The following is a 26,286-nucleotide window of genomic DNA, read 5'->3' as shown; positions in this document are numbered from 1 at the left end:
TGACGTGGCGACGGCGGATGCGGCAGTGCCAGGCGCAGCCGCACCAGATGCGGTGGCCCCCAAGGCCTCGGCTACGGCGACCGTCACGCCGACACAGCGAGTACGGCAGCAGTGGGTGCGGCAACTGTGAGCTCCTCGGCTCCTGAGGTCCCGACGCCTATACCGGACATCCCCTCCTCCAGTGCTCATCCTGCGGCAGAGGAAGAACTGGAGGAGGTCTCTGGCCGGCAGCTCCTGCAGGGTCCCCCGGAGGAGGAAGCAGCTCCCCTCCCTCGTGTGCTGGTCCGGGTCCTGCGGTCGATAGAGGTTGCCTCTTCCGCCGAGGCGGCCTTCTGACAGGAGTGGGCTACTCTGGAGAGCAAGCGCCAGCGCCTCTTCGACTGGCACACCCGCTTGGAGGCGCACACAAAGGCCGAAGCCTCCCATGCTGCGGAAACTCGGTCCAAACTCAAGGCTGACCAAGAGGCCTACTGAGCTAATCTTCGGAAGGTGTTCGACCGAGAGTTCGCAGTAGCGAGCGGGGAAACAGCCCTGGAGCAGCGGGAGGAGACTTTTGCCCAGGAGGTGGCCAGCCTCGCGGCTCAGCGGTCCGAACTTGAGACTCGCCTTGCAGCCCAGCGGTCCGAGCTTGAGACTCGCAGCCAGGGTCTCGAGATCCATAAGCAGGAGCTGGACAAGCTTTCTGGGACCCTGGCTGGATGGCGGAAGCAGCTGGAGGAAAGGGCCAGCAAGCTGGCTGTTGCCGAGTCGGAGCTGGAGGAGGATAGGAAGTCCCTCGCTAAGTGGGAATCCCACGCCACCAATATGGAGAAACAGCTTGAGCGCCAGCGCGAGGCCGTCAAGTCTATGAAGTAGACGGCTGCGAAGAAGGCGGCCCGGCTCGAGGAGAGGTCCCGCGAGGTGGAGGAGGCCAAGGCAGCACTGGACACCCGGGTGCAGGAGACGGTCCAGGAGACGGTTCGGAAGCTGCAGGAGGACCAGCGTGTGGGGGCCCAGCGAATCGCCGACTGGGCGAGCGAAGCGAGCTTAGCGCTGGTGCCACTTGGAATGAGCCCAATCCAAGTGGCGGAGCCGCCAGCTTCGACTGCTGACGCCCTCCCAGTGCTCAATTCCACTTCGGATAGGCTCCGGCGTCTGGAGTCAGTCCTTGCTAGCCAGCTTGAAGCCGAGGGCCGCGAGCTGATCCGGATGGTGGCAGAGCACATCCTGACCTGCCTTCAGAGCCACGACCCGGCCATCTCGTTAGCCCCCGTGGTCGATGGTCCAGTGGCGGAGACGGAGGCCGCCGCTCGGGATAGCGTGCGGGAGGTCGTCGACTTCGTAGCCGCCTACTTCAAGCGGGAGCCTGCAGACTCCTGAGCTGGACATTGTACCTTTGTTTTTTCTGCGTTATGTAACAAACATTGTACTAGTTGAAACTTTAATAAAGGAAAATTTCAACTTAGCTGTTTGTCAGTTGCTGTTGTTGCGGTATGCAGCACCCCGGCGCCCTGGCCCCCTGGCAGATAGGTTCGGTTGTGAGGACCTATCTGCCATCGGAGCCGCAGAAGACACTCCGGACCCCCGTATTAGGTTGAGCAAGCGTTCTTGGGCGTAGGTGTAGCATAGATTGCAAGCCGAGTGAGCGTCTTATTCCCTGTGTAGCAGAATGAACTACAGAGAGGAGAATCAACTCACTTGTATGGCAGTAATGATACTGTAACTTAGGTGTTTGATGCATGCAAGATCGATCCTTGGTGTCTGTCTCAACGCAAACGCCCCGGGCCCCCTGGGAAACAGGCTCAGCTGTTTTGAGTCTGTCTACTATAGAGACTGGACCTCGATCTGCATGAAGCCTTAAAGAGGATGCTGGGACCCCCTGATAGGTTGGCTCAATGATTTGAGACTAGCTACCACCAGTCAAGGCTTCACCTGCATACCACTCAAAGTTACAGCTTAGTAGCAGGCCCGCGGGACCTATTCTGGACCGGCCCCAAGGCTAGTATGAGGTCCGGAGTTCCGAATGCACAGGTCCAGATAGTTCAATGCTTGTCACAGAGTGGTGGAGTGTGTAGGCTTATGGTGCGGAACCAAGCTAAGGCGCTACACAGGGCTCCGGACCACTCCAGGAGAAAACACGACTTTACCGGACCTGACTCCGACGCTCCAGATCCTTCCTAGCAGAGGGTGAGGTCATTCTGTCGTACTCGATCCTTTGAGATATGGAGCTGGACATGCCGTGTATGACTTAGGAAGCCAACTCTTGAGCTGGAACGGGGTCCGGACCCCTAATTTCCCAGCTCCAGGTACTAGAGCACTCGTGACAGGGTGGTGGAGTGTGTAGGCTTTGGGTACGGAACCGGCTAAGCGGCTACACAGGACTCCGGACCACCCCAGGAAACTAGCACCCCCTCTCCAGAGCAGGTCCCTAGGGGTCCGGACCCCTATCCCAGCAGCAAGAGGGTCCAGACCTGTACAGCAGTCCAGCAACTCAATATAGATCTTAGCTATAGCGACAAGGGTGGAAGTCCGCGCGGGGGTTAGAAAAGTAAAATCTCGAGAATCGAAATGTGGAATTAAATTTTGACACAAAGACAGAACTGGGAGAAAATCTTTCCTTTGCAACTTGATATACATGGCTTGTGCGATGGATGCCAGAGGCCAGGTTTACGAGGGCGGACCCCAACCGCTCTGGTTCGTGCGTTAATGCTAGCCGACAGTGCGATGGATGCCAGAGGCCGGGTTTACGAGGGCGGACCCCAACCACTCTGGGCCGCACGCTGATTCTATCTTATTACAAAGAAAAAATTTATTTCCCCGCTCCGCCTAAATGTAAAACTTACGCAGATGCTCTATATTCCATGGGTTGGGCAGCGACACCCCATCTTCTGTGGCGAGGCGAACAGCTGGGGGACAGTTTGTGGAGCCCTGCTCGGTTCAGGATCCGTCTCAAGACCAGGTCGCCAGCCCGGAGCTCCCTACTGTGCACGAACCGTTGATGATAGCGCTTGAACGCCTGGTTGTAGCGTGCATTTCGGATTGCTGCTCGCCACCTTCGTTCGTCAACGAAGTCCACATCGTCGTGCCGCAGTTGTTCCTGCATGGATTCGTCAAAAGCTTGGACCCGTGGTGAGCCCAAGTGAATTTCTGGGGGAAGGCATGCTTCAGCCCCGTAGACCAGTAAGAATGGAGTCTGCCCGGTGGCTCGGCTGGGTGTGGTCCGGTTGCCCCATAGTACGCACGGAAGCTCATCAACCCATTTGGCACCATGCTTCTTCAAGCAGTTGTAGGTGCGGGTCTTGAGTCCCCTGAGGATCTCTGCATTCGCTCTCTCAACCTGTCCATTGCTGCGGGGGTGTGCTACGGACGCAAAGCATAGCTGGATGCCGATGTCCTCGCAGTACTCTTGGAAGAGTCTGCTCTTGAACTAGGTCCCGTTGTCCGCGATGATGTGGTTTGGGACGCCAAATCTGCACACAATGGACTTGAGGAATGCGACTGCTGATTTTTTGGGGATGTTTACCTCAGGGGTAACCTCCGGCCATTTTGTGAACTTGTCGATGGTGACGTAGAGGAACCGGTACCCGCCGACGATTAGCACGTGATAGAGCCTGACGTTGGATATGACAGGGGCGGTGACTAGAGATAGTACACCAGCCCCAGCCATATTCTCCGGGCAGTCGGATGGCCCGAAAGTGATGGTGGTGTTCATCCACCTTTGGTGCGGTGCCGCCTTCGGGACCCCCCGGCTTCACCGAAAGGACCTCTCGGCGAAGGGTCTTCACGTCCCACAGGGAGACAAGCTCCCAGCTTCCGCCGTACATTACGTATAGCTTCTTACAACGGTCGTCCTTGTCGGAGTCGGAGTTGTCGTTGTGGTACACGCCCTTTAGCTCCCGAGCGGGGGATTGGTACCCCAGCTCCTTCTCCCCGGCAGCGGTCCCGCTGTTGGAGGCCTTCTCCTTGCCAGGCCGCTGCACAGGAGGGGGTGAGCCATCCTTGGAGGACTGCTCACGCCGCAAACTGACCCGCTTCGCGAGCTTCAGGATCTCGCGGCAGTCAGCGGTGCTGTGGCGAGCGGTGGGATGCACTGGGCATGAACCTCCGCTACCACCCTGCGGGTGCGGATGTTTGCCATGCGCGTTCTGGCCCCCAGCCGCTGCCGCTGCTGCTGGTACCGCTGCTGCAACGGCTGGACCGCCGGGTTGCGGCTCCCCGCGACTCCGGTTCTTGTTCTTCTTCTTCTTCTTGCCACCGCCTTGAGCGGTAGCTCCGGAGCCACCAGCTTTGGCGTCTCCGTCTTGGGGGGCTGAGTGCCATTCGCGGCTCTCAGCGGCCCTGGCACACTTGTCTGCCAGGGAGAAAAGCGTGGTAACGCTTTCCACCTCGTGCGTCGCCTGCTTCTCGAGCATCTTCTCGTCACGTACCCCCTGACGGAAAGCAGTGATAATAGATGCATCGGAGATACAAGGAATGGTACCCCGTACCTTGGTGAAGCGCGAGATGAATGCCCGGAGCGTCTCTCCGGGTTTTTGCCTCACGGCGTGGAAGTGAGCCTCCACACCATGCTGCTGGTATGCACTGGCGAAGTTCGCTGTGAACCTTGCACAGAGCTCCTCCCAGGACTGAATCGTCCCAGGAGTGAGGTTCATGAGCCAAGTCCGGGCTGGCCCAGACAAGGCTACATGAAAGTAGCTCGCCATGACAGCGTCGTTACCACCAGCTGCTGTGATGGCGGTAACGTACACCTGCAGGAATTCCGACGGCCTAGTGGTACCGTCGTACTTCTCCGGCAGGTGCGGGCGGAACTTGGACGGCCATGCCACCGCACGGAGTTGCTCCGCCAGCGCAGCGCAACCCACCCCAGCCACTGGGGTGCCCGCCTGTATCCGGGCGTTCACCGGAGGCTTGGGTGCTGCCACGTCCAAGTCAGGATTGAGGTTGCGGCCCTCAATGTTGAGACGGCGCTCTCGCGCCCTCTCCACAGAGATGCGGGCGTCCTCACCCGCGCACCTGCGGTTGAGCTCCGCCCGCAGGTCTTCTGTTCGTGCACCCCTCACTGTGGGGGAGCGCACGAATGCCGACGCACCGCCCTGGCTCCGGTGGTAGGGTACCGCAGCATTGCCAGGCGGAGGTCGTTGCCCAGTCTTTGCAGAACTGGGGGAGGCCTGAGCCAGATGGAGGAGACGGTCAACGTCGTCCCGCCACTGCCTCAGGGCGTCTGGCGAGGCTGCAGCAGCCGGAGGGTTGCGAAGCAACTCCCTAGCTGCCGCCAGCGCTCCGCCACTCGCAGCTTGTGAGGGGGCCCTTGACGGGCGCCCTGACTCCTGCCGACGAGCAGCGCGCGCCGCCGCCGACGGTGGCTGCTCCACATGCACGGTTGCCCCTGGAGTAGGAACGCGAGAGGCGTGTGGCGTGGAGGACGCCACGCCCTCTGTCATCTCCACGTCGTCCACCCGAACCATGGAGACGAGCAAGAGATGAACCGGAACCAGCTAAAGTCCCCCTACCTGGCGCACCAAATGTCGTGGTGTGGCAAACCATAGCCGGGTGGCGGAATGCACCCGCCTAAGCCCAGAGGGTGAGTACTCGGGGGTTAGCTAGCGACTAGTTCCATCTCGCCCAAAAACTCGATGAACACAGCAGAGTTAGAGTGGTTCGGGCTGTCGGAGCGTAATACCCTACATCCACTGTGTGTTGTATTCCCTTGCCTCGAGAGAGTCTGCGAGAGCTTGGTGCTGAGTCCAGCGTGCGTCTGTGTGTGCTCTGGAGAGCTTGCCCTGTACAGCAAGCGCCTCCCTTTTATATCTCTAGGGAGGCGCGTACATGGCCGTTGGGTCCCCGACAGGTGGGCCCAATAATGTAGTACAAGATAACGTACTGTCCATACATTATGGCTTTGCAGGCGGAGGAGATCTCACTCCTGGATTTCCTTGCCTGCTCCTGGAATCCCCTGTTCATCATGTCCAGGCGCTGTCTTGTCGAAACGGCGCCAGACGTAGCTAGCAGCGTTGCCTGCCACGTAGCTGAACGGGCCGTGTAGCTTGCGGCGTAGGCGGCATGGTGGAAAAGTGCTGTGCCGTCGTATCCAATTAATGTGGCAGACGGGCTCTGCGCGGGTGTGGCGCAAGCGGCTGCACTGTGTACCTCGGTAATACGCAGTCCACAGTGAGGCCTGTCAAAGGCTGCCCCGCGTGCCACGGCGGCAGAGCACGACTCAACCACCTGCATTAATTGTGCTGGGTGGGCGAGTCTTCCAGTGGAGGACTCGCGCCCGCGCCCGCGCCTGCAGGACACGTGGCGGCTCCGGACCCCCTCCCCCGGTGGTATGTTAGTTCTACGCGCGTGGGAGGTCCGGACGGGCGCGAGGAGGTCCCGGACCCCTATGGGATGTCCGAGATCTCGGCGGTTGGCTCGGAGCTTCCCTTCCTCAGGGACACGTGGCGTCTCCGGACCCGTCCTAGAGCGGGGAGCGGGTCCGGGGCCATTGGCACGGTGATGTAAGAGCCTGACCTGTGGGCCCCGGTTGCTCCACCTTTTATCGCGTAGTTACGGATGACTACGCGAGTCCTGCTTTGCTGCAGTAGAAGTGGGTATCCCTGCTACAGGGTACCGACAGTAAGTACACGACAAAGGAATAAGGTTACTTTCTTCAATATGTACCCTTTTATTTACATGATAGCACACTATTTCTGGGAGTCAGAGATCAGCGTATAATAGTGTCATGCTCACAAGTATTATCACTGGGGCCTCATAATTTACACACTGAACATTCAACTTTTCAGAGATGTTTTTGGCTTGGAAAAACTTGTAACATGGAGCGTCATATAATCATACGAGTGCCTAAGGCGCGCTTAATTTATTTACTTGTTTTCGTTTGGCAATATAAATTTATATAGAGGTTTGTAGTAGATGTATAGGCAAATGGATATACATAGATAGAAATAGGATATTTATTTGTAAAGTAAAATAGGCAAAAAAAAATAGTAGCTAAAATCTGACGTCTCAATCTCACCGTCGAAGGCGGCGGGAGCGGTCCTCGGGCATCTCCTCACCATGCAATGCGCGGCTATCACGCCTGACCTGCGGCACCGCGGCGTACCGGAGCGAGACCGGGTCGCCCGCCGGTGATGGCATGAACTCGCCGCACTCGTAGAGGGCGTGCCCGGTGGCCCGCCCAAACTCGCCGCGTGGCTCTCCGGCCTAGCTTCACTGCCGTCGTTACAGTAGAGCACACACTCATTCGGAGGCCACCAAAATTACTGGTCGAGAGTTCTAGATTCAGATATTTTGCAGTGACCGAATGGAGAGCTGACGCGTGGACCATTCGTGTCTCGAGACCTCAAAGATAACGATGGCACGGCCAATCACATGCACTCTCAATTTAGGATCGAATGGTGGGAATCTTTTTTACTGACGTGGCCGGTCTGCCCTTGCGCGGACCTTCGGGGCATTCACATATAGAAATTAGGGCCGTGATTAGATTCAAAAATTTTATCCTAAAAACGTTACATCGAATATTTGAGCATATGCATGGAATATTAAATAATATCTATTTACAATTTTTTTTTGCACGGATAGATAGTAAATTGTGAGACGAATCTAATGAGCCTACTTAATCTATGATTTGCAACAGTGATACTACAGTAACCGTTCACTAATTATGAGTTAATCATGAATTAAATATGCTCATTAGATTCGTCTCGTGATTTACAACACATCCGTGCAAAAGATTTTGTAAATAGATTTTATTTAGTACTCCGAAATAGCAAGATTCCCTTTCATCCGTAGCCATACAGTGGTACTACAGTAACCGTTCACTAATTATGAGTTAATCATGAATTAAGTATGCTCATTAGATTCGTCTCGTGATTTACAACCTATCCATGTAAAAAATTTTGTAAATAAATTTTATTTAGTACTCCGAAATAGCAAGATTCACTTTCATCCATAGCCATTGGAACGCGATCGGACGGCCGAATTTTTTTTGGCCGACGTGGCCTGCCTATCCGCTCGCGGAGCATCAGGGCTTTAACATATAGAAATAAGTAGTGAGACAACACATTTCAACATTCCAGACTCCTCGAGTATTTTGCAAGTAATTTTAGTGTGGATGGCGATTTTGCAAAAATAACCGCATAACCATTATCCATGTGTTCTGCACTTTGAGGGAAGAGCTGCCAAACAACGCAGCCTCCTCCAATCACTCCGCTCTTCCAAGAACTCAAGAAAATGTTGTAGACTGTATCCATGAAAGGTTCACGGAACTTATGGCCAAACTTTCCATCCTTAAGTGATACCCCAAACTCCCAGATAAGTATTGGCATCTCTAGCAAGTTTGCTGCATTATCAATATGTTGTTGCATCCAAGTTTTCACGAATTGGAGATGATTTTCCTCAACTGTGTGAGGCAACCTGGCAAAAGGATCTTAGTCAGTCACGATATTGAGTTCCATTTTTTTTTGAAGTAGATTGTTTCAGGCTTTCAGCATTTGTTTAGCTGGTGAGATGTAAAAATCACATGGTACTGAACATGAATGAGGACCTACCAATTATCAGAATATATATGAACAGAAGCCAAGTCAATTCCCAGTGCACGATGGTTCCTGATAAAATCTGTTCCAACAGTTCCAGAATAAGCATCTGGGTTCACATGCAAATGTTCTGGAGTGGAAGGACCATAAAACCCTTCAACACCGATCTCTAAAAGGTGCAGAGTGTCTATAGACTTCACATAAGATGCCATCTCTTCAATCCATGCCTAAAAAAACCCCCAAGCATTTAAAAAATGTAGTGCACAAAACTAAAATGAAACAAAACCTTATCAAATTAGAACCAAAATAAGGACCTGCAGCGTGTCGCCTGATGGATCTGAATGGCAGCGTGGCTCATTAATCAGCTCCCAGGCAAGAATCGTAGGATCATCCTTGTAGGCATCATTTGTGATTGTATTTACTCATGTTAAAACAGCCTAAGAAGCAAAAGGGAAGTGTAACTGCATCAGTAAGACATGACAGAAGGGTGAGAGAAAAAAATGACCTAGAAGTTAGCTGTCATTAAGAATCGAAATCTTGAAGGTATGATTTATGAATATAATGAGATCCACTTCTCCATTTTGATCCATGAAAGTTGAATGTTTACCTCAACAGAAGCTTTGTAGTAGCTCTTAATTGTCGGATCAGAGAAGAAGTCATCATCAGAAGTAAGATCCAGCCCAGCCTCCTTACCCCACCTTACATACTGTGGCTTACCTCCGTAATCATTCCAGTTATTACACAGGGATTGTATCAACCTTACCTTATACTTTATTGCCTCGCTGATAACGAAATCTAATGCCTGACAGGAATGGAATTCTGAGCTCAGTTGCCACTTATTAGTAACTATACTACTTCACAGATATAATCCTTCAATTGAGAGATACAGAAAACTTAATACAAACATTGGATAATGCCAATGGAATATGGATGATGGGAAGAACACACTCATGATACTGCAGGCATACTAATTCGATAAGCACCTTAACACAATCAAATGCAATATGCACGGTGTGCATGAGACGATTGCCAAAAATGACAAGACCCGTCCCAGCAAACCATTTGATCAAGGCATGAAACATGATACTAGGCGACGCATTTCGTCAAACAAGTGTGCGTACTGCCGTGAGGCGCACACCGCAGGGAGCGATCGCTCACCTCGTCGTAGGAGAAAGGCTTGAGCTGCAGCGCGCGGTATCCTCCGTCGTTGAAGGCCCAGGTGCGGCACACGTTGAGCCCCGCACCGGCGGCCTCGGCGAAGGCGGCGGTCACCGCGGGGCGCGCGGCGGGGTCGGCGGCGAGGTACACGAGCCAGTAGGTGTTGAAGCCGTGGACGATGAAGGGCCGCTCCGAAGCCCACAGGTGCGGGCCTCGGCGCTCCACCACCGCCCACTCGTCGGCGCCCGGCGGCGGCGTCAGGGACATGGAGGCGGCGAGGAGGAGGCAGTGGAGGAGCGACACGCGTGGCGTCACTTGTTGAAGCGCCGACGCTGCGAGGCACATCCCACTCCCAGGCGCTTCCATGTTGGTCAGCGCCTTCTCGAGACCGCTGTTATGGAGGGGGGCTGACTCGTGGGGCCCCACAGCACAGAGCCAGAAGCCCAGAGCAGAGGCGAAAGGTTATCGTTCTCTTCACAGCAGTCGCAACGGCGCGCATGGCGGCGGCGGCGGCGGGGCTCCGCTGCTGCTTCCCCGGCTCCTCCGCGATTGGTAGTGGCTTCGCGAAGCCCTCCTCCTCGGGGTGGGGCTGGTGCGCGGGGGCCGTAGCGGCGCCGTCGAGGGAGGCGGAGCCGGTCGCTTCGCTTGGGCAACGCACCCGCGTCGACTTCCCCATCCTTCACCAGGTCTCTCCTCCCGCCAATGGCCGTTTCGTCTGATTCTCTGCTCGCGTTACAGACTTACAGTTCAATCAAGCTTCGGCCTTCTCAATTCTACCGATTCCTCAGACTCTGTGTTAGCAGTTGCACACTAGCACTTCAGTTCTAATTGTTCAGAACAAAGTTCAGAAGTTAATTAGTCTTTATTGCTTAAGCAAGTCTAAGTTACTGCAATTTGTTTATCAACAAAAGTACAAACTTATGTATTATCAAGACTGCCCCCTATGCATTTTTTTCTAGCCTCTGCACTGATCATAGATTTCGTTATTCAACTATGCACCCAACATCAGTTGTTTGTTCAGAAGTTTCACGTGTTACGTGTTATTCAAGGCTAGAACTCTTTTTGCTTAAAAAAAGAGAGGATGAACTCTACTCGTGATTCCATTTTGCATGATATAAATTCGGCAGTTTACATGTAGCCACTAGCATTCAAGCTTTAGCATTCATCCATCCATACAATAGACGATAAATTGCTCGTGGAGTGTAGCTATATCAAACATTTTCCCTTTAGGGTTCTGTACCATGTTGACTGTGAAATATCATTGTGAGTGTGTGTGGATTTCATAGGATTTGTGCTATAGTGCCATCTATTAGCTGAATAGCTGATGTACATTTATCCTAACTTTATAACATTTTATTCTGGTAAGTTGAACGAACGGGTACCCCTCCGCGTCGCTCTCAGGCGGCGGGAGGGGCGACTACGCCGTCCCCAAAAAAACTCCCCGCCAGCAGCTCCTGCCGGCCGCCGCCGCCGGCGGACGGCGCCCGGCGGTGGCGGCCGCGGTGGCACCGAAGCCGGTGACCATCCGCCGTCGTGTTTTTCCATCTCCCATTCACGTTTTCTCTCCAACTTCAAACATGAGCAGTCATATTCTCCGGCGAGATGCCATCCGCTCGCCGGCTCTTGAGGCCCCAGCTTGGCTTCCCCTCGCCAGATCTGGCCATCTCCGGCCCTGATCTGGTCCCTCCCACTGTCTTCCGGCCATCCCCAGTTGGGGAGCTCGGGGGGCCCTGTCCAGCTACGGCTCCTCCGGCGAGGCGGCGGACGGGGCTGCTCCGTGCAGACCCTGCTGTGTTCAAGTAGGGGGCTGTTGGCTTCGGCGACGGTGCGGGGTCACGCACACTGCCCGGCGGCGATGGCAGCCACCCCGGGGCATGGAGCCGGCGGCCCGGGGCTGCAGATCCGACGTCCTGGGGACCGGATCCAGCGACCCCGGGCTGGTCCTGCGCGGTGCGGCGGCGGCGGCTTCCCCCTCTGCTTCAGCGCGTGGGCCGTCGGTGGTCGCAACGAGCCGGCGGCAGGCATGGCGGCGGCGGCGGCCCGGGGCTGCAGGTCCGGCGTCCTGGGGCTGGATCCGGTGACCCCAGGGCTGGTCCTACGCGACGCGGCCCTGTTGCTGCAGCGGCGGCGAGCTACAGCGCGTCCTAGCTGCAGCGCGCGTCGGCGGTGCCGGCGGCCGGTGGCGCGGCGTGCATCGGGAGGCGCGTGGGCCGTCGGCAGCGGGTGACGCGTGCGCTGGGCTGCTGCTCGGCCTAGCCGCGTCGCCGCCGGCGTTCGGTGCTCGGCGTCGCTGGGGTTCCCGGCCTGGATCCACACGGTGCGGCGGCGGCGGCCCGGGGCTTTGCCCCCGGTCAACGACGCGCCGGCGTCAGGTTTGGCGGCGGCGGCCAGGGCTGGTCTTCGCGGTGCAGCGGCGGTGGCTCCCCCTACGCGCGGCGTTGGTCGGCCGCAGGCTACGACTGGTTGGAGGCGCGGCCCCGACGGTCCCGCTCGACGGGGCTGTGGACCCGGCCGGCCGCGCTAGCGCCACGTTGTGGGGGTCCCCGACGCCCCTGAGCGGTGGCGGCGGCGGCGGCATCCCCACGCGGGGGTGTCCGTCGTGGGCGCGCAGGCGGGTGCCATGGGGGCCACGGCTCGAGATGGCGGCAGCAGCGGCAGAGGGCGCATGGTGCTGCGGCGACTGGGGGATGAGGGATTTGCCAGACAAAAGTCTTCCTCGGCCTCTGGCCGGGCCGGCAGCGACGACGTTCAGTGGACTCCGTGTTCCCCCTTGGGGGCGTTGTCGAGGTGCCTCCCCTCTCGGACAGGTCTCTCTTTGTGAAAACCTTGCCTGAGTTCGCTCAGGCGGGCGGCAGCGGCGGCGCCCTCGGCGTCGTTCCTTCCTTGGAAGCGTCGCTGTTGGAGAACCTGTTTCGTTGCAGCCTGCAACCGTGGCTCGTAGCGGTCGGTGGCGGCGTCCCCCTCCTCGGAGGTGTCGCTGCTAGAGAACCAACCAACTCAGTATATGACATTGATGGCTGGTTGGCGGCTAGGGATTGTCTCATCATTGTCGCCTGGCTGCTTGCAGCGAACCACGACGGCAACTAAGTGCAGCGTAGGGCAGCGTCAATGGACGGCGCTTGCAGCTACGACTTCGTGAGACGACTTGGCTTGCAGCGGACCGTGGTGCGGTACATCGTCGGAAGACAGCGCAAGCGACTACCCTAGCTTCCTAAGGCCGGCAGTAGTTTTGTTGTTATTCGTGGTTGTGCCATATTTCCACCCTTATGCTGCGGTGTACGTGTTTTTCTATTCGTGGTTATGCCACAAATTTGCCCATGTGCTTGGGTTCTGGAGTTGGTTTAGACCTAGTTTAGCTAGGTGGTTGTTGTGGTTTTAGCCCGGTTTTCCCAAATTAACCGAGCAACGTGGGTTTTGTCTCATTTTCCCTAAAAATGAGGTCTTTGATCTGTGGTCTGCCACACTTTTTGAATACAATTCAGGTGGGGATACTCTCCCCCCCGGTGACCATTCAAAAAAAAACATTTTATTTTGTGGGGCACATGAAACATCCATTTCCTTAATTGTTTCTAGCTCTTAATGGAAATATTTCAGTCCATGCAGGTAGACAAACTGCAAAAAGATGCTTTAGTTAGATTTAGATCATGTTGTGCACACAAATCCTTAAAATCTGTTGCATGCTAACTTCATTTGAGTTAAGAAGCAGCTATTTCATTTTTACCTTTGAAACTTGCAGGAATTTGATGGTGCCAAATTAGTTTACTTCGACAATGGTGCAACATCACAGAAACCTTCTAGTGTAATGAAAACATTAGATGACTACTACCGATCATACAATTCTAATGTTCATCGTGGTATTCATGCACTCAGGTAACTACTACACCTGTGTGGCTGTGTGTTATTTGCTGGTGCTGTGTGTCATCACTAAAAGATCGTATTAATGCTAACTTGGAGATTGTAACACATACATTCATCATTACCAAGTGTGGTTGAAGCGAGGATGTGGACTGGCAGGACTTTTCCAATTCATTCTGTTGAACTCTTCCATGTGCATTCTTCCTATATGAAATGTTGATTCGATAAATATAGAAATCTCTGATTTTTTTTACAATCTTTACTCTTGAATAATTATATAGTACAAAATAATCAACTGATACATATCACCAGAAATATTTGTCTTTATAGTGCTTTTGGTCAACTAAGACTTCGTTCATCTATCTGTTTTATCATTTCTGTCTTTCAGTTTTGTTGGTTATCCACCTATGAATTTGTGTTCACACATTCTGTATCCTTGTTGACATACCTACCCATTTCATTGGCACCAGCGCAAAGGCTACTGATGCATATGAGAGCGCAAGAAGAAAAGTTGCAAATTTTGTCAATGCACCTAATAGCAGAGAGATCATTTTCACTCGTAATGCTACTGAAGCTATCAATTTGGTAGCTTATTCATGGGGCCTGTCTAACTTAAAACAAGGAGATGAGGTGAGTCATGTATCTTGTCACACTGATACATTGTTGTTTTACTGACTTCCTGTGTCGATTGGTGTAACTGTGCGAATTGTGTTCTATCACGGTTTGGCTTTTTTTTATAAGCATTATTACAAATTTTTTTAAAATTTCTGTTTAGCATGTTTGTTAGTAAAGTGTTCATCTAATGTATGCCAGAGAGATCAATGCTAGTTTATCGCATCTAAACTTTTACCAAGTGGTATAATCTGGTTTGTGTTCTTAAAAAAGCGATCTTCTTTTGTTTGATTATTTATAAGAATCGTTCTCCTATTCTGTTGGGCAGATTGTTCTTACAGTTGCGGAGCATCATAGTGCTATTGTTCCATGGCAATTTGTTTCCCAGAAGACTGGTGCCACCTTGAAGTATGTTGGGTTGACTAAAGAGGAGGTCCCAGATATTGAGCAATTAAAAGGGCTTCTGTCAAACAAGACAAAGATAGTTGTTGTCCATCATGTCTCAAACGTACTGGGTAAGTTTCGAAAGAAACTGAAAGGTAGTCTGGCATTTAAAGTGTTTGTCAGAAGCATTAATATATTGTAGGAATGAGTAGTGACAGAATTGTAAATTGGTAGCTGCATCAGACATTAACATGGTAATTTATATTTTCTTGCATAGTGCATACCCAATCAGGTAGAAAGTAAAACATGGAATAATCATGTTGTAACCTAAGCTTCTGGCAGATGTTGTGATTGACTGTTTGTGTCCAACTATCTAACTTTCTTTTCATGTTAGTCAATTACTGAGGCATAATCTACCACATTCCTTTATGGCTTCTAGGTTCGATGCTTCCTATTGAGGAAATTGTAACATGGTCAAACAGAGTTGGAGCTAAAGTTCTTGTAGATGCTTGTCAAAGTATCCCCCATATGCCAGTTGATGTTCAGAAACTTGGCGCAGACTTTCTTGTTGCGTCCTCGCACAAGGTTTTGTTATCAACTCTGTTACTAAATAAATTTCTAGTCATGTTACAATAGCGCACCAATTAACATGATCAAGTTATGGTCTAAACTTGTCAGATGTGTGGCCCTACAGGCGTTGGATTTTTGCATGGAAAAATTGACATCTTGTCATCTATGGAGCCTTTCTTAGGTAAGATGCTGCAAGGCAGAAGAAATTTGTTTATTTTCTGCCAGAGGATAAATTCAGCGATTACCATGTACTGCTGCAATACATAGCCTTGGCTAAGCCTCCGTTTCATGTTTGCATTTTACCTAACCTTGTAATACTGATTTCTCTGCAGGCGGCGGTGAAATGATTGCAGATGTGTTCCAAGATAAGTCCACATATGCTGAGCCTCCCTCTAGGTGAGGAACTGCTTGCTTCGATCTTTTTAGATCTGCCATTGGCTGCCACTATACCTTCTGATGAAAGTTGGCACAGGGTATAGAGAATCTAGAGTGATAGAGTTACTACACAACAGGGTACTAAAACAACGTCATGTACAGTGGTGGTACCAGATTGACATGTGGTGCATCATTATTATAATGCTTTGTTTTACCTCATCCCTGGTTTTCTTATAATGTTCTTGTTCCATCTCATTCTACGTGGTCAAAGATTTGAGGCTGGAACTCCTGCAATAGGAGAAGCTATAGGAATGGGAGCAGCAATTGACTATTTAACATGCATTGGCATGGACCGGATCCACGAATATGAGGTCAATACAAGATTTGTACCAACATTCTTTTTCAATCTATTAGTTCATTTCAGATTGGGCTTATTGTCTTTTACAAAGAGTTAGGAAGCTATTCCTGATATTATTCTCTCTTCTGTAATTTTTTATTCAGAAAGAGTTGGCGTCATATCTCTATGAAAGCCTTATTTCCGTTCCAAATGTCCGGATATATGGTCCAGCACCTTCCCAAACTGATCACCGTGCTCCTTTATGTTCCTTCAATGTTGAGAATATTCATCCCACAGATATTGCACAAATTCTTGATCTCCAGGTATTCTCGAGTTTAAGTTTTGACCACTTTATTCTTTATATCAATAGTTGCATAGTTTTCTCATAAGTGCTCTGAGATATTATTCAGATTGCATTAATAGAATTTTTCGGATGACATCATAAATCCAATTTGTTCCTGATTCATGTTTCTGATGGTTCTGAAGTTTGTTGCTGCCCTGTTGCATTGCCTAGATTTTTTTTTCTGCAATGGAAAAACAGATGGAATATAGACTTTCTAAATCTATTGCACGTTTTGCACTTCCATCAAATGAACCTCTTTTAACAAATCAAGTGAATCTTTATCAGCACTATTAATTGATTTGCTGACCCCTGGTTTCAGCATGGTGTAGCAATTCGGTCAGGGCATCATTGTGCTCAGATTTTGCATAGGACCCTTGGTATCAATGCAAGTGCCCGTGCAAGTCTTCACTTCTACAATACAAAAGAGGAGGTGGATGTCTTCGTTGATGCTCTTAAAGCTACTATTGATGTCCTTACGTCCCAACACTAGTGCAGTGCAATTTGTAAGTTCTCCCTTTTTGCCATTTTCCTCATTACCCTGTTTGAGCTGATGTATTGATATGATTGGGGTAAAAAATAAAAAAGTACATCCAAAGTGTACATCTACCCAAACTGTCTACTCCCTTTTTGGGTTCTTTTTTTGTGAAATGAACTAATGAAGTAAAGAGTACTGGCAACCTTTTTAACCTCCATCCACATGAGAACTTCTCTGAGACCGTTATGCAGTAAAAAGCGTGCATGTTTCTGCGTCAACTATATTCAGCTAATAAGCATTCTTTGTCATGTCGATTATATGCATGATAGTACTGATGCCTTAGTGCATTTATGTACATGATTACCTTTAGTCCTCTGATTGGGACAATATTAGAGTGACCTGACCTGAGGGCGAGAAAGGACAGGTAGGGTGTGCATGATTTGCATGGTATAGAGTTCCAACGCAAAGTATATGATGCTGCTAATCTTTCAAAAAAAAAAAGGTATATGATGCTGCGTTCAACAGGCCCTAGGTTTTTGGTGTGCTTCTTGGGACCTCGGGGGTTGACATACTTTGCTCAGAAAGTGACGGGTAAAAGATAGTAAAAGGCAAGAACAGTATAGTTCTTAATTTCTACATATTTCGAAGTTGTGTTTTCGGTACCCATTTTATCTGCAGTTACTATATTGTTTGCTTAAATGAAACAATTAAGATGCTTCAATTTTGGCCAGATTCATACAGTCTGCAGAAGCATACGAAAGAGATTTGAGAAACCAAGGTAGCATGGCAGAGTTGTGTATACAATATCTGGTGAATGTCCATGTTTGGCAAGGCAGGGGGCGACTCGTCACAAGAAGGTTCTCATTGAAGACTGAACTGCTAAATTTGAGTGAATAAAAAGTTACATTTTTTTCTCCAGGATCTCTACGATGCAACAAGGACTCCCCTCGGATGTCCAAAATTGTAGCTTTAACAATTTTCTGCCTGCCTCTCATGAATACGCCTCAATGTAAGCAAAATACCGAGTATCTTCTTTCAAATTTCAAACTAGACTATAGAAAGATAGAAACAAGATTGTCTCCAAAATTTGGTGTGAGCCGAGGAGGCTGGGCAGATGAGTCAGGGCGCCAGGAGGTCCGGCGTGGAGAAGAGATCGTCGAGGTCACCGAGGGGCTCCCGGTGAAACCACAACGTCGCGTCGTAATCCACGGATGATTGGGGCGACGGAGGAGGAGACGCCGTGGGGCTATGTGGCCCTCCTGGGGATGTCACCACCGGCCGAGTGGATGGAGGGGCCGATGATGCGGAGGTCTCCGAGGTGACGGCGGAGGAGGAGATTACGGTGGGGGGCGGATGGAAGTTTGTGACGGCCCGGCGGCCGCGGAGGCGGAGCGCTGCGGAGTCGTAGGCGGCGGCGGCATCCTCGGCAGTGTCGAAAGTGCCAAGCCAGACGCGCTTGTGCAGATTGGGGTCGCGGATCTCGGCGGCCCACTTCCCCCACGGGCGGCGGCGCACGCCGCGGAAGCGCCGGCGGCCCGTCCCCTGGGCAAGGCCCTCCCCACTGGGCGTCCGCTGCTTGTCCTCCATGGTGGGGTGGTGATCGCGTACCACCGTTGTGTTCGTCTTCCCCAGGCCGATCTGTTGGTGGTGCTCGTCGGCGTCGAGCAAGCGGGTGGCGTCCATCATGAGCTCAGCACTTTCGACCGGATGGGTGGGTGCCTGGGTATTGGGAGGGTTTGGGGCTTTTCGCTGGCTGTGGCCTGTGGGCTGTGGCTGTCTCGGGAGGAGAAAGCATTTAGGTCTTCTCCGGTGGCCGCACCCACCTCGCACCCACATTGGCAATAAGAGGAATTGAGGGAACGATTGGAGCGAGCGCATCGAAGCCTATTTTGAATTGGATTCCTCACGACTGAAAAAATTGCCTGTGAGACAAAAAAAATTGGAATCGCGATGTGAGAGAAAAAGGGAGACGGAAGGTGCGGTTGGGCTTCTTCTCTGCATGCACCGCACCCAGGCCATATGGTACTCCACTTGCATTTGTCCCTCCTCGCTCACGGGTGCACGGGACCAGTGCTCGATGGACCCACGCGTCAGTCACTTAAATAGGACCGCATACAGGTTTCCGAGGTGAGGGGCCAGCTGGCTGCAGGTAGGCCTCGGACGTGTCATAGTGAGGGGTTGGTGGGCTGCGTTTCTCTTCTCTTCCCTTCGCTACGTCGACTTCACTTTCATTCCGGGTGTTTCTAGTATGAACGAGACAGCTGGCCACGAGGAGTTGCGAAATCAAATCAAACAAAAAATAAAAAGTTTTTCAGCTGGATGCATGCAGGCCCCTAACGTGTCCAGGTCCGGTTTGACCGGTTACTCCGGTCCGGCTCGGTTCCGGTTTGGGCCGGTACCAAACCGGTCCAAATTCAAAATTTAAATTTAAATTAAAAAAATGAAAAATTCCTAAAAAATTCCTAAAAATACTTCAAGGTGCGAAAATTCTAATGGTGTCAAATTTTCTCAAAAATTCGTTCATTTAGTATAGTTTGCGGGGATTTGAAGTTAAACAAAAAAAACATGCATACAAAAGTATACAAATACAATGTAAAAGTAGTACAAAAGATGGTTGGAGGGTTTATTTAGACTAAAATATGTTATACAAATATTTATTTAGTATACTTTGCGGGCATTTAAATTTAAACCAAAAAAGAAAAAAATTTGAATTTGACCGGTTACCAGTCAAACCGGCCGGTAAACCGGTCTAACCGGCTGGTATACCGGTACGAACCGGTTGAACTGAGTTTTTTGAATTCAAATTTGAATCTAACCGGTTTCTACCGGTAACCGGTCAAACCGGTCCGGTAAACCGGAACCGGTGGACGCCGGTTCGGTGCAAACGGTCGGTTAGGAAAACCCTGGTCCCAGCTAGGGGTTGGCTGCCTGAACACCAACGATACATCCACATACACCACCACCTACACCGGCAGCTGTGACATCTACACCACTTGGTCCTATTACATGCGCTCGTACATGTCAACTCAATCATTAAGTAAGTTCATTCTTAAACTCTTGTCCATTATATCTAGAGAATGGAAACACATGTACTTTTGTTTTGCTTATGAATGATGGAGAAGACAACAAGGGGAGGGGATTCGCGTGGGCCAGATTCGGACAACAGGACAACGCCAACTTGTGAAAATAGTCGAGGATTCTTTCAAGCGAAAATCCGGAGTATCCGGACCAAAACCCGGAGTATCCGGGATAAGGGCCGGATGTTCAAACCCTGACACGGAGTCTCTGGGCGTATACCCAGAGTATCCGGGACAAGGACCGGATGTCCGAACCCTGGCCCGGAGTCTTCAGGCCTATACCCGGAGTATTCGGGTTTTTCAGTCCACGGTGCTAGGGTTAGGTCATGACTCCTGATCGTCCTCCCTTGTATTTATACCCCTCAGCCGCCACCATGGATGGGATGGGTTTTGTTTACATGCAAGTTTGCTTTCGCAGCTTCTTGGAAGCGCGTGTGTTGTAGAAATCACCCGTCTTCTTGCATTCGAGACCCCAACTTTGTTTAAATCGGATTCAGTTCTTCATTCATATCTCGAGTTTTCAGCTTCCGTTTATCTATTCTTGCTAGTTCTCGATTGCTTACAGAACAGGGCCCTCGTGGCTGGGCGTCGCGCACCGCAGGTTCGTGGCGACCATTGGAGGAGGTGTATCGGTTGCTATGGCGCAGCGTCTCTAGATTGCTGAAGTCGGACCGCCAACGTCTTCTCTTCTCCTCAAATCGAGTTATCCAGTTTGTCCTCACCAAAAGATCGGAAAAACCCCCATGAGTTCTCATCATTGCCTTTCGTTTCTCTTCCCTTCACTCCTCCGACTTCTCTTCCCTTCACTCCTCCGACTTCTCTTCCATACCAAGTATTTCTAGAGAAGACAGAAACAAGAGATAGTATGAATGAGACAGTTGGTCGTAAAGAGTTGTGTCGGTGTTCCGAAATCACCGGCTAGTAAACTTGTACGCGCGTCACAGGATTGGATCATAATGCAAGGATAAGATGTAAGATTTATACTGGTTTGGGTTAATGTCCCTATGTCCAGTTTGAACTCTCGTGCTCTTGCATTCAAGTTTGCAGTAGGAGTTACAAACGGGCGAGAGGAGGATTGGGGCTCCCAAATCTCTAGGTTGCGAGTGAGTATGTGTGTGTGTAATTCTGGATCGGATGGGTGTGTTTGGGTTGCGTGGAGTCGCCCCCCACGGAGAGGGCTCTGCCTTCCCATTTATAGACCATGGGGAGAGCAGCTTACATGAGAGAGAAAAAGAAAGGGTGGTGCCGTCTTCTCTTCTTGGTCGTGGACCCCGCAGATCCTATTGAAGCAAACATTTGCTCGTCGCACCCCCATCCACTATAGGCGCCTTACATGGGTGTCATCAGCAGGGCATGTGTTGACAGTCAAAATTGGAACCAACCAGTCTGACCGGTCTGATCGAGCGGTCTGACCGGTCGAGGCACTGTGGCCTGTCCAGCAGTGACCAACTAGTCTGACCGGTAGGTCCGACCGGTCTGACCGGTCCAGGTAGAGTCCGAGTACAACTAAGGTTTTTCATAGATTTAGATCTGTAAACAGGATTTCTTGCGGGATAAGTCCACCCCACCCTATAAATATAAAGGGTCACGGCCGATTAGGGCATCCAATCGAACAAAAATCAATACAAACTCTACTTTTTATCCTTTCCTCCAATCCCTAGTTTTTCCAACCCCATCTGCTGTTCTTCCTTCGTCTCCGCGATGTTTGAAGGCATTCTAGGTGGCCTGCCGATCCTAGAACAACCCTACGTGCGCCTACCCTGACGGGGTCCCTCCCGGGTTCGCGTTCGTCGGCTGTCACCGATTCTCACCGGCGACCGGTCCGACCGCTCCACGCAGGAAGAGCCGCATCGAGCTCTTTCTCACGCCGCACGATCTAGTGTGTTCGTGTGTTGACCGAGATTTGCGTCAACATACTTTTTGGCGACTCCGCTGGGGAAGAAAGATCTTGGTTAATAAAACCGATCTAATCTACTCCAAAGAAGATGGGCTCCAACACAGAGATCGATAAGGAGAACATCATCCCTTCGACATATGAGCATCTTCCGGAGGACGTTCGTCTGCTGCTGGAGGAGCGCAAGAAGAAGCGCGATGAAGAAGATCTACAAGCGGCGCTTGCGAGCATCAAGGTCAATCGACATGGCAAAGTCACCAAGGTCAAGGAGATCGACTTTGCTTCTACCTCCTCGAAAGCATCTACTGAGGTAATACCTGTTGCAACTGCTCCTTCTTCTGGTGTTACTATGGAACAAATTCAAAAATTGCTAGCTGAGCGTGATGTTTATTGGGTTAATTGGCTTAGCTCTAAGGAAAGGGAATCAGCCGGTAAGAAACCAGAATCAGCCGATGAACCTCCATCTGTTTCTACTTCTGAATTTTATGTTCCTCAACCATCGGCAGCATCTCCTACGAGTCAACCTCAATATGGGATGCCGATAAATAATTTCAGTGGTCAAATTATTACACACACATACACTGATCCTATTACGAGTATTCCTGGTTCGGCCAACATTAGCCGAACAAACGAGATTGTTCAGTACACACCACCAGAAATCTCCAGGAATTCAGTGCCACACACCGGTCCTATCTCCGACGAGATGTTCGACCGATATGTGCAGCGTTGGCAAAACCGGCAGAGACCGGTCAGACCGGTATATCAGTCCGGTTCACCCCAACCGGTCCGACCGGTCACAACGACCGGTCCATCCGTTCAGTTTGTTCCAAACCAGCGTGAGGTATCTACATTCACACAGCCAAATTCTTCGAGTAATTTCGATAAAATGCTTACTGATTATAAGAATGATTTTGCTAATCTGCTTAGAGAAAGTTTTGGAGTGGATGTTAGAAGTAAAACCCGCACATACCAAAAGTCGTATCCTACTTCGTTTGATTCGGTTGCATACCCTGCTGGTATTAGGTTGCCTGAGTTTGTTAAATTCAATGGGGAAGATACTAGGAGTACTTTTGAGCATATTAGTCAGTATCTTGCCCAATTAGGAGAAGTTGGTTCAATAAACGAGTTAAAAGTGCGTTTATTTTCTTTATCTCTAACTGGAACCGCTTTCTCATGGTTTTCATCTTTGGCACCTAATTCTATTGGCTCATGGGAACAATTAGAGCAAAAGTTCCATGAGCACTTTTTCCGCGGGCATGATGAGCTTAAATTGTCTCACTTGACATCGGTTAGACAATCGCGTGATGAATCTGTCAATGATTATATAAGACGATTCCGCGATACAAAAAACTGATGCTTTAGTGTGAATATTGCAGAAAAGGATGCTGATTTGGCTTTTAATGGCTTGCGCTCTCATATTAAAGAAAGATTAGAGGGCTATGATTTCTTTACTGTTACTCAGGTGCATCAAAGAGCTTTGGCTGCAGAAAGCCGAAGCAAAGAGTCTCAAGAATCTCATAGGCATCATCGTTCTAGTGTGCATGCTTTAGAATGCAATTCAAATTGTTCGGACGATGAGTCTAATGATGTATATGCTGCTGAGTTTGCTTGGCCATCTCAAGCTAAACCATTTACTTGTTCTGCTCTTAAGCCAATTCAGAAAAATCGGCTAGATTAATGATTTACTTTTGATGTATCCAATTGCGAGAGGATATTTGATGAGTTATATAGGATTGGATATTTCAAGATGTCACATACTCCACCGCCGCTTGAAGAGTTGAAGCGGCGAGCATATTGCAAATTTCATAATACTTTTTCACATGCTACTAATGATTACAATGTGTTACGTAGACAAATTCAATCGGCCATTAATGAAGGACGATTGACTATTCCTAATATACAGGTTGATCAGAATTCTTTCCCAGTGCATGTGTTGGAATTGAATAATCCTAAAGTGCAAGTTCGGCCGAGTCAAACCGAATCAACCAAGGGGAAGTGTAGTTATTGGTGATGAAAGACTTGAAAAGAAGCTGACACAGAAGATCCCTCAAGGTGGAAAAATACTCGGGGGGCAAGACAAGAAGAAGAAGGCCGACAACAAGTCGACCGGTCTGACCGGCCATAGCGGTGGTCTGACCGGTGCGCCCAGTAAATCTGGGAACTCATCCAAAATGAAGATAAGGCCGAGTTTTAAGGAACTCTTGGCCAAATATGAGAAGGAAGGGAGTGCTCAGAGACAGAAGGGGTCACCAAGCGAAGTCAAGGATACGGGATCATCGTCAAGACATCAAGAGCAATCGAGTCAAGATAATTATACTTCATCTAGTGGACCGATTGCTCCATGGTATTGCTGGTATCCTTACTTTTATACACCTATGGATAATAGTAGGATGCATATGCAATCATATTATATTTAATATCCTCCTATGTATCCAAATCATGCATTACTACAAAGACCGATTGTTGCTAGCAATAATCCGGTCAAGCAAGATGCTTATTGCAGCAAAGAGAATGAGAAGAGGAGCAAGATTCAAAGTATTTACAGTCGAGGTGGTGTCCCTCAAGCTTGTCTCATACTCAGAAGCGAAGGCTACAACGTATGCTCAAGGAGGAGGCAATGGAACAACAAGTGGAGGTTGTGCCAAAGACTTCAGCGACAATGAAGAAAGTGTGGCGGCCCAAACAAGTTGTTTCAACATCGACTTGAGCAAAACATGGCCGATAATTATTTATCGCCTTTAATACAAAAAATGACCGATGTAGTGTTAATCATCGACCTTAGACAATTTTGGCTCAGAAGAATATTTTTTGGCAAACAAGCTTTACCAAAAAACAGGAGGGCATATGTTGACAGCCAAAATTGGCACCAACCGGTCTGACCGAGCGGTCTGACCGGTCGAGGCACTGTGGCCTGTCCGGCAGGGACCGACCGGTCTGACCGGTCCAGGTAGAGTCCGAGTACAACTAGGATTTTTCATAGATTTAGATCTGTAAACAGGATTTCTTGCGGGATAAGTCCACCCATCCCTATAAATATAAAGGGTCACGGCCGATTAGGGCATCCAATCGAACAAAAATCAATACAAACTCTACTTTTTATCCTTTCCTCCAAACCCTAGCTTTTCCAACCCCATCTGTTGTTCTTTCTTCGTCTCCGCGACATTTGAAGGCGTTCTAGGTGGCCTGCCGATCCTAGAACAACCCTACGTGCGCCTACCCTAACGGGGTCCCTCTCGGGTTCGCGTTCGTCGGCCGTCGCCGATTCTCACTGTCGACCGGTCTGACCGGTTCCTTAGACTGGTCTGACCGCTCCACGCAAAAAGAGCTGCATGGAGCTCTTTCTCACGCCGCACGATCTAACCGTTCGAGTGTTGATCGAGATTTACGTCAACAGCATGGCGGCCTGTCCTGTCGGACGATACGGGGGCTCCCTTGACTTGGGCGAGTTGGGGCAGGTCGCACAGTATTATTTCGAGCGGCACTGTACAGGACTACCGTATACGTTTGGTGGGTGGTACCCGTCCCTAGGCATGATCAGTCGTTGTCAAGCATGACCTCGATTGCTATGACAGGAGAATATGGTACGGGCCTGCCTGGGTCGGGCGAGTCGCCCGACCCCCGCGTCCTCGGTCCGCAGGTCTGCTCGCCGTGCTGTCGCACTGCGAAGATGCAGGCATGGTCGGCCGCTGTCTGCCTGTCTCTGCCTCGGCCCGCTTTCTTGCCGCCGCATGTCTGCAGTTAATGAGGATATTGTGCTGCATGTTGCCGGGCCCCGCTGGACTATGCATGCGCCATGCATGTAAGGGTGGATTCGGATGGCTGAACATCCGAATTATCTATATTTATATCTATTTAAAATATAAATATGGATATTTATATTTGTATTTGATTTTAATATGAATGTTATATGGATGTATCCGAATCCGATTTTAAGAATTTTTCTCCATCCGATTCCATATTCGTATTCGAGGAATATCCGATCACATCCGTATCCATTCGTATCCGCAAAAAAAGTGACTAGTGAGACAATCTTAAACTTATCTTTATACTTAATTACTTAATGATCTACACTATTTAAATTATTTAGAAAATTAGATAACTAATAATATATTTATTAAATTAGTAATGATATAAAAATTAACTTTAACTATTTAATATATTTATTTCATGATTAAAAATATTTTATATGAGTCAAATTAATTAATTATTTAATGATAAAATTTTTTATATATCTTAATTATTAAGTATTTAAATATTTTTTATTTTACCTTTAAAATTAGTATTATATATTTAACATAAAAGTTATACATAGATAATTATATTTTTTTTATTAGTTATCTTCTAATCCTTTACTCTCTGCTTGTATAATGATTTTGATCTATTATAAAATTGTTGACAAAATAAACTGATACTCGTGATAGCTCTATGTTTCAAGTCAAGAAGGTATCCGGATTCGAACTATCCGTTTTGTATTTGTATCCGATGAGATCCGCATTCGCATTCGCATTCGTATTCGAATTAAAATATGATAAAAAATGATATTCAGATCTGATTTAATCCGTATCCAATTCGAATTCATTCTTACATGCATGCTTGCACAGAACAGCTCTGCTAGCTTTTGCAGCTCTGCTAGATTTTGGTGGAGACGTAAAGGTGAAAAGCCATGTCAAGGAAATGGAATCAACGCTAGGTG

The 26,286-nt window shown here is 49.8% G+C and overlaps 2 protein-coding genes and 1 pseudogene across 3 annotated transcripts; 1 reads left to right on the top strand and 2 right to left on the bottom strand.

Moving 5' to 3' along the window:
* Positions 1–6,597: 6,597 nt before the first annotated feature.
* Positions 6,598–10,063, bottom strand: LOC120704061 (annotated as a pseudogene).
* On the top strand, positions 10,039–17,694 carry LOC120704060 (cysteine desulfurase 1, chloroplastic-like). 2 transcript variants are annotated; one of them, XR_005687388.1, is made up of 12 exons: positions 10,039–10,357; positions 13,408–13,541; positions 13,997–14,156; positions 14,467–14,653; positions 14,962–15,107; positions 15,201–15,273; positions 15,425–15,488; positions 15,739–15,838; positions 15,969–16,127; positions 16,467–16,650; positions 17,148–17,230; positions 17,354–17,694. XR_005687388.1 is itself a non-coding variant. In XM_039988311.1 (11 exons), exons 1-10 carry the CDS (start codon positions 10,169–10,171, stop codon positions 16,635–16,637), a joined length of 1,383 nt encoding a protein of 460 aa, XP_039844245.1. In that variant the 5' UTR covers positions 10,039–10,168; the 3' UTR covers positions 16,638–16,650; positions 17,354–17,694. The 2 variants fall into 2 exon arrangements, 1 of the variants encoding a protein (XP_039844245.1); XM_039988311.1 differs by lacking the exon at positions 17,148–17,230.
* On the bottom strand, positions 16,678–18,489 carry LOC120704062 (pathogenesis-related genes transcriptional activator PTI6-like). Its single transcript, XM_039988312.1, has one exon. It carries the CDS (start codon positions 18,456–18,458, stop codon positions 17,742–17,744), a length of 717 nt encoding a protein of 238 aa, XP_039844246.1. The 5' UTR covers positions 18,459–18,489; the 3' UTR covers positions 16,678–17,741.
* Positions 18,490–26,286: the final 7,797 nt, after the last annotated feature.

The sequence above is a fragment of the Panicum virgatum genome, chromosome 4K (assembly GCF_016808335.1).
Source record: "Panicum virgatum strain AP13 chromosome 4K, P.virgatum_v5, whole genome shotgun sequence".
Lineage (NCBI taxonomy): Eukaryota > Viridiplantae > Streptophyta > Magnoliopsida > Poales > Poaceae > Panicum > Panicum virgatum.
The sequence above is the reverse complement of the archived record's forward strand: the minus strand, read 5'-3'. Positions and strand labels throughout refer to the sequence as shown.